The 8,508-nt window shown below is 46.4% G+C and overlaps 1 protein-coding gene across 3 annotated transcripts in view; it reads left to right on the top strand.

Annotated features, from left to right (window-relative positions):
• Positions 1-8,508, top strand: part of LOC122564928 (adenylate kinase isoenzyme 1-like) — a 178,698-nt gene that overhangs the window by 121,258 nt on the left and 48,932 nt on the right. For 2 of the 3 annotated variants that reach the window (XM_043720421.1, XM_043720423.1), the window contains one exon: positions 7,234-7,269. In XM_043720421.1, coding sequence (XP_043576356.1) covers positions 7,234-7,269 — 36 coding nt within the window. Of the gene's footprint in view, positions 1-5,796; positions 5,891-7,233; positions 7,270-8,508 lie in introns of those variants that run through there. The other variant, XM_043720422.1, reaches the window with a different exon arrangement.

Raw genomic sequence — 8,508 nt, 5'->3', positions numbered from 1 at the left:
ATCGGTGGTCACCCCTACCTCAAACATCCTGCAGGAGGAACATTCCACTGCCTGCGCTGCCATTACTCTACACCTCGTCTCCGAAAACAAGAACACCGAGCTTACCTATGGACTTTAAAATTAGGTTAGTGGAGGAGGATGGGAGGGATTCTAGACCCCAGGCCTGGGGTCTAGAACACACCCACTCAAATATCAATCACTTACCTTCCCGACTAGCTCTGCGCTCCAACTTCACTTCCGCCCAGCTCGCGCCGCTCTCTGCTGTGAAAAGATTATGTTCGGTCCAACTAAACTAGTCCCAACCGCCTGCTCATGGTCCATATCCCTTCAAATATTTCACATTCATGTACTTATCTAAGTGTCTTTTAAATGTTGCAATTGTGTCCGCATCCACCACTTCCTCAGGAAGTTCATTCCACACACAAACCACCTTCTTTGTAAAAAAAAAAGTAAACTGTCTCTTAATTTTTTAAAAAAATCTCTCTTCTCTCACCTTAATATGGCCCCCAGCCTTGAAATCCCCCATCCTAGGACAAAGACACCTACCATTAACTCTACCTATACCCCTTGTGAGTTTATAAACTTCTATAAGGACACCTCACGACCTCTGACACTCCAGTGAAAGAGTCCCAGCCTTTCTTTATGACTCACCCAGCAACATCTTGGTAAATCTCTTCTGAGCCCTCTCCAATTTTAGAATATCCTTCCTGTAACAGGGTGACCAGAACTGGACACAGTATTCCAGAAGAGGCCTCACCAATGTCCTGTACAACCCAACATGACTTCCCACCTCCCATACTCAAAGGTCTGGGCAATGAAGGCAAACCTGCTAAATGCCTTTTTAACCCCCTGTCTATATGTGACACAAACTTCAAAGAATTATATATTTGAACCCCTAGGTCTGTCTGTCCTACAGCACTACCCAAGGCCCTACCATTAATTGTATAAGTCCTGCTATTATTTGTTGTACCAAAATGCAATACCTCATATTTATCGAGACTGAACTCTATCTGCCATTTTTCTGCCCATTGACTCATTTGATCAAGATCCCTTCATAATTGTAGAAAGCCGCCTTCATTGTCTGCTATGCTGCAAAGTTAGGAGCAGAAAGGACAAGTCTCTGACTCTCCAGGCTGCATGGAACACAAAACAGTATAGCACAGGAACAGGCCCTTCAGCCCAGCAGGTCTGTACTGGCCATGATGCCATTATAAACCAATCCCATCTGACTGCACATGGTCTGTATCCCTCTAATCCCTGCCTGTCCATTGTGTGTCTAAGTGTCTTGAAAATGTTGCTATTGTACTATCTGCATCTACCACCTCCTCTGACAGCATGACCCAGGAACCTGCCACCCTCTATGTTAAAAAAAAACTTGCCTCACACCTTTTAAACTTTCCCCCTCGCATCTTAAACCTACGCCCCCGGTCTTTGACATTTCCACCCTCGGGACAAAGACTCCAACTCTACACCCTGTCCGTGCCTCTCATAATTTTATATACTTCTATCAGATCACCCCTCAGACTCCAAAACTCTAGCGAAAATAATCCATTTTTGTCCAACCTCTCCTTATAGCTAATACACTCCCATTATGTTAAGCCTCTTTTGCACCCTCTTAGAGCCTTCCCATCCTTCCTGTAGTGTGCTGACCAGAACTGCACACAGTACTCCAAATGTGGCCTGGCTAAAGTTTTATACATCTGCAACAGGACTTGCCAACTTTTATACTCTGTGCCCCGACCAGTGAAGGCAAGCATGCCCTCTGCCTTCTCTTACACCTGATCCACCTAACGTTGCCACTTTCGGGAGCTACAGAACATACGTCCTGAGCTCCCTTTGTATATCAATGCTACTAAAGGTCCTGTCATTCACTCTACATTTTCATCTTGTCCTCCCAATATGCATCACCTCACACTTGTCCAGATTAAACTGGATCTGCCATTTCTCTGCCTAACTTTGCAGCTGATCTATATCCTGCTGTATCCTATGACAACCTTCCTCACTATCCACAACTCTGCCAATTTTTGTTTCATCTGCAGACTTTCTAATCGGGTCACCTACGTTTACATCCAAATCATTTATTAATATTACAAACAACAGAGGACCCAGCACTGATCCCTGCAGAACACCACTGCTCACAGATCTCAGGTCAGAAAAACACACTTCCACAACTACCCTCTGTCTTCAATGGCTAATTTTGTATCCAACTTATTGCATTTCTATACACGAAAAGCCATCACCCAAAATACACCTTTCACAGACTGGTTGCTTCACTATTAATGTGTCTCCACTGCACGTGCATCGAGCTGGAACTTTTTAACCAATCAATTCCAACCTTATTTAATGCATCTTTAATTTCAATCTCAAAGTTAAACATAACAATTGATAGTGTTCATTTCAGTGTGATCCACAACATTTTTAATCAAGTATGATAGCTTTTATATGTAGCCCTAAACCTGATATTCCACATTGATTTACAAGGAATTTATTACCTCAGTTATTAAAAGGGTTTCTTGAATTCCAGTTAACAGTGTATTCCTTAGTTGACAGGTTCAAACTGCTTCCTCTTTGTTGCAGCCTCCATCTCCCCCTTTCCCCATCCCCTCTTTTAGTCTCTTTCTCCCGTCACATCTTCTCCTATCCACACCCACCTCCCGAAACCTCCACCTCCTTCTCTAAACCTTCCTGCTGCTACCACTCCCTCCCTTTTCCTTGTCAAGCTCCAGTTGATGGGAAATGTAAACAAATGCCCTTTCAAAAGCCTCCCATGTTCTGGCCAAAGCCAGCTCTCACTGCCCCTTGCACCTTCATCACAGGAGTTCAGCTCCCGGATCTGGCACCCCCCCGGTCAGTGCCAGCACTGAGTTTCCTACCTGCTCACCATCACTCCTCCATTTGTAGGCTGTTTCTGTCCTGCGTTTGCTCCTGTGATGGGCTCATCAGTGAGCGGATTTCCAGGCGATTTGAGCATTTTCAGGGGCCCACTGTATTTTGAGCACTGTAGCATTATGGTGTCAGATGCAATGCTAAAGAGAGACCCTGTCTGTTCTTTCAGGTGAAGCTAAAAGATCCCTTGGCAGAGTTTTGAAGAACAGGAGAGTTCTTCCTGCAGTGTTTGCCAATATTTATTTATACCTCGATCGATGTCACTGTAACAGATTATCTGGTTAAGATCACACTGCAGTTTGCTTGCTGTATGCGAACTGGTTACCACGTTTCCTACATTTCGACAGTGTCTACTACAGCGAAGTACAGTGGGATGGTCAGTGGTTATAAGAGATGCTATATAAATGCAAGTTTTACTTATTCATCATATTTCACATAACGGGGGTTAGGCAATAGCTACACAAACAGGAAATTGAAGAGAATCAGCCAAACCTATAACGACCTCGTTTCCTATTGCTGAAAGCAGCATATCTTTATATGCAGAGTCCCATTCTCCGTTAACAACAGCAAGATGTTCAAGACTTGTACTTTTATTGGATCACTCAGGAACTTTCAGAGCCTATAGCGCCCCTTTGCCTTCTCCATGGCAATGCCATCCAGAGTCAACTTGTCAGCTAATCGGCACCATTATCAATGTTGTGATTCTTTGAAAGTTGACATTTTTGCGAAGAGAAACTGGATCAGTTAGGACTATATTCACTGGAGTTCAGAAGATTGTGAGGGGATCTCTTAGAAACCTATAAAATTCTAACAGGACAAGAAAAGGATGACCGGGGAGACGAGAACCAAGGGAAACAGTTGAAGGATACGGGGGCAGATCATTCAAAACTGAGATGAGGAGAATCAGAGAGCGGGGAAATTCTCTATCACCGAAAGTGGTCGAGGCCAAAACATTGAATGTTTTCGAGATAGGGCTAAAGGGGGAGAAAGTGGGAACAGGGCACTGAGTTGGATTATCAGCCGTGATCATTTTGAATGGGAGAGTAGGATGAAAGGGCTGAATAGCCTATTTCTGCCCCAGTTTCTCTGTTAGCCAGGATGACGTGGCACAAAAGGTTTGAACAATGTGTCTCTCTTCTGCAGTATTCAGTCCCACACTACCAAGTGCTATGACATCAGGAATGGTCATTTGACCAGGGTGGAAGCACTAATCCCTCGCTGCCTGCCTGCACTTGCCAGTCCAATATTCAGAAATGTTCAACTCAATGGAACTGAATATTGGACAGGCCACGTAATGAGGGAATAATAGACTTTCTTCCTCATGAACCAATGGTTGTAAGTGGGTAACCTGTCTATTTCTAACATTCTCTAACAAGTGGACATTGAGACCAAAATAATCCTTGTCCTGAGAGCAGCAGTTTCACATTGGATTGAACCTATAAACTCAGCGTCTTATCCAGACATAATAAAACACTGGGGACCCCAGCTCTACATGTGGCTGTTACTGACTGTTTTGGACAAGAATAAGGAATACATAGAGTTTTTAAAAACTCAGAGTCGGGAAGAGTGATCTTAATTCGAAGGAGGGATGTTAAGATGACTGAGTGCACATTGTGACCATTTGAAGTTGTCATTCAGGCTCTGGAGGGGGCTGGGCAGCTTCCAGTTGAGTGAAGATAGTGGTTATGGGCAATGGGCCATGCTAGGTGGAGTGGCGTGACATTGCTGTAGCTATTAATTTCATTTAGACTTGCTTTAAATTAAGAATTGACTGACATCAGGTCAGATGATGTGGAGTCTGTGTGGGTGGAGTTGAGGAACCACAAAGGCAAAAAACCATAATGGCGGTTATGTACAGTCCTCCCAGCAATGGCCAGGACTGGGGGCGCAAGATGTACCAGGAAATAGATAGGGCATGTCAGAAAGGCAAGGTCACGGTGATCATGGGGGACTTCACTGTGCAGGTGGACTGGGTGAATAATGTTGCCGGTGGATCCAAAGAAAGGGAATTCATGGAATGCTTACAGGATGATTCGGTTAATGTCCCACTCTTCCCCCATTATAATCTTGCTCCTTTCTACAACGTGGGTGGGACCAGTGAGGAGAGCGATAGTCAGGAACTCCTCTGTGGTTGGGAAGCCTGTAATAAAGCATTTTCTGAAGGAGTCCAGCGTGCCTTCCTGGTCCAACATTGCTTGACTAGCGCCACCAAGTAGTCCTGCTCTTGTTTATGGGATCTTGCTGTGTGTTCAAAGGCTTTTGGCTGCAGTGCAAATATCTAAAGTGCCGCCCAGATACACCATATGCAAAGACCTTTGCGGGAGTGTGAGAAAACTCGATAAAAAGGCAAGCTGTGCTTTTTTTTTAAACTTGTCAGCAGAGTCTCTAGGGGGTTAATGGGTTCCAGCTGCTATTAATGTGTTGCTATTTGAGCCATTCCTGTAAAACTTATTGATATAAGGATACAAAGGGCTATTATAGGTCTGACTGTCAACAGATTTTAATGGTTAACCAGGCCAACTTCCTTTGGAGAACAGTTCTCTCTTTTGGAAAATAAAAACTTATTTTCCTCTTGATTTTTTTCTAAATTCGGAATTTTCCTTTAAAATAATATTCTTATCCCCTGGTGCAAGATAATCAGGGTGGATTGTATACGACTGAAAAAACTCCCTCATTGCCTCCCATTCTTGATTTTTCATCCTCCCCCCCCACCACCCCTCCATTTTGGGATGGCCTGGAGGGAAAAATCAAAGCAGGGAGTGGAATTCCAATACTTAGTGGTTCAGCTTCAACTTCCGGCTAAATACTGAGACTAGCAACTGTAACCGTGGAAACGCATGATTCAGCCGTGGCTGCTTACAGTCACAACAGTTAGACTGATTAAACAGCAGGGTTATGTGCCGTCCAGTTTTCCTGCAATCGGACAGGCAGCGTCGAGGGTAAAATATGGGTGTCAACTGCTCCTCCAGTAGCTCCACGAAGGTGCAGAACATTGCCACCAAAGGTAAGCTGGCTTCTAGCACAGGCCTGACTAACCTTCTGAAAACTGAGACAAGCAAGGTTTCCCAGCTGCTCCCACTCTCTTTCAGACCTGGATTCCTCAACCTGATAGCCATGCAGTGGCAAGGTTAGGATGCCAGAGTTACGCCTTACGGGGGAGAACCAGCAGAACAGAGGTGGGGAGGGGGCTCGTTACCAGGGGAGTGACCATGGTTTACAATTGATAGGGAATAGATTAAAGCAGAGGGTATTCATGGAAAACTTAAAGTCGCTGCAAGCCAGGAAGGGGATGGTTTGCGAGGTGGGGGAGCACATCAGGACATTCCTTCCTGCAGATTGTAATCAAGACTGGGCATGGACTTGTGGCTAGAAGCAGGAATTAGGATTTTTAACAGAAATACTGAGAGGCCCTGGTTCTTTTTGGAGGGGAGGAGGTTGGTTCGAGAGCTGCAGTGTGCTGTCAGGGATTCCCTCACCTCGATCCCATTGAGAACAGAGGAGTAGCAGATGGAGTTTAATTCAGATAAATGCGAGGTGCTGCATTTTAGAAAGGCAAGTGTTAGCAGGACATATACACTTAATGGTAAGGTTCTGGGGAGTGTTGCTGAACAAAGAGACCTTGGAGTGCAGATTCATAGCTCCTTGAAAGTGGAATTGTAGGTAGATAGAATAGTGAAGAAGGCGTTTGGTATGCTTTCCTTTATTGGTCAGAGTGTTGAGTACAGGAGTTGGGACGTCATGTTGCGGCTGTACAGGACTTTGATTAGGCCACTGTTGGAATATTGCGTGCAATTCTGGTCTCCTTCCTATCGGAAAGATGTTGTGAAACTTGAAAGTGTTCAGAAAAGATTTACAAGGATGTTGCCAAGGTTGGATTTGAGCTATCGGGAGAGACTGAATAGGCTGAGGCTGTTTTCCCTGGAGCATCGGAGGCTGAGGGGAGATCTTATAGGGGCATGGATAGGATAAATAGACAAAGTCTTTTCCCTGGGTGGGGGAGAGTCCAGAACTAGAGGGCATAGGTTTAGGGTGAGAGGGGAAAGATATAAAAGGGACCTAAGGGGCAACGTTTTCATGCAGACAGTGATGCGTGTCTGGAATGAGCTGCCAGAGGAAGTGGTGGAGGCTTGTACAATGACAACATTTAAAAGGCATCTGGATGGGTATATGAATAGGAAGGGTTTGGAGGGATATGGGCCAGGTTCTGGCAAATGGGACTAGATTACGTTAGGATATCTAGTTGGCATGGCTGAGTTGGCGCGCAGGGTCTGTTTCTGTGCTGTACCTCTCTATGACCCTATTACTCATTCATTACGTCTAATGTCCACTTTCTGTTTCCTTCCGCAGACAAACTGAAAGATTGCAAGATTATCTTTGTTGTCGGTGAGTACAGAATTGATGTGTGCTCAATAATAAAGTATTTTTCTGAAATTAATTGAACGACCTAATGACAAATGCTTTTGAAGAAGTGATTCCTCACCGGTATGTCACCTCGATCTTCGGAGATGGTGAGGAAGGGTTTCAAGACGGTTCTCAATAACACAGCGGTTTCCTGTTAATGTCACATGGGGGTCGAAGCTGGGAGATTTTCCTAACCCACTAGGCCAGTGGATACAGTATGACCCTTTCTCACCCTCTCGCCCAGTGGGATACAGTGTGACCCTTCCTCACCCTCTCTCCCAGTGGGATACAGTGTGACCCTTCCTCACCCTCTCGCCCAGTGAGATACAGTGTGACCCTGTCTCACCCTCTCACCCAGTGGGATACAGTGTGACCCTTCCACACCCTCTCGGCCAGTGGGATAAAGTGTGACCCTTCCACATCCACTCGCCAGTGGGATACAGTATGACCCCGTCTCGCCCTCTCGCCCAGTGGGATACAGTGTGACCCTTCCTCACCCTCTGGCCCAGTGTGATACAGTGTGACCCTTCCTCACCCTCTCGCCCAGTGGGATACGGTGTAAACCTTCCTTACTCTCTGGCCCAGTGGGATACAGTGTGACCCTGTCAAACCCTCGCGCCCAGTGAGATACAGTGTAAACCTTCCTCACCCTCTCGCCCAGTGGGATACAGTGTGACCCTTCCTCACCCTCTCGCCCTGTGGGATACAGTGTGACCCTTCCACACCCTCTCGCCCTGTGAGATACAGTGTGACCCTGTCAAACCCTCGCGCCCAGTGAGATACAGTGTAAACCTTCCTCACCCTCTCGCCCAGTGGGATACAGTGTGACCCTGTCTCACCCTCTCGCCCAGTGGGATACAGTGTGACCCTCACCCTCTCGCCCAGTGGGATACAGTGTGACCCTTCCTCACCCTCTTGCCCTGTGGGATACAGTGTGACCCTTCCACACCCTCTCGCCCTGTGAGATACAGTGTGACCCTTCCTCACCCTCTCGCCCAGTGGGATACAGTGTGACCTTCCTCACCCTCTCGCCCAGTGGGATACAGTGTGACCCTTCCTCACCCTCTGGCCCAGTGGGATACAGTGTGACCGTTCCACACCCTCTCGCCCAGTGGGATACAGTGTGACCCCTCCACACCCTCTCGCTCAGTGGGATACAGTGTGACCCTGTCTCACCCTCTCGCCCAGTGGGATACAGTGTGACCCTTCCACACCCTCTCG

This window comes from Chiloscyllium plagiosum, chromosome 30, assembly GCF_004010195.1.
Source record: "Chiloscyllium plagiosum isolate BGI_BamShark_2017 chromosome 30, ASM401019v2, whole genome shotgun sequence".
Taxonomy (NCBI): domain Eukaryota; kingdom Metazoa; phylum Chordata; class Chondrichthyes; order Orectolobiformes; family Hemiscylliidae; genus Chiloscyllium; species Chiloscyllium plagiosum.
The sequence above is the reverse complement of the archived record's forward strand: the minus strand, read 5'-3'. Positions and strand labels throughout refer to the sequence as shown.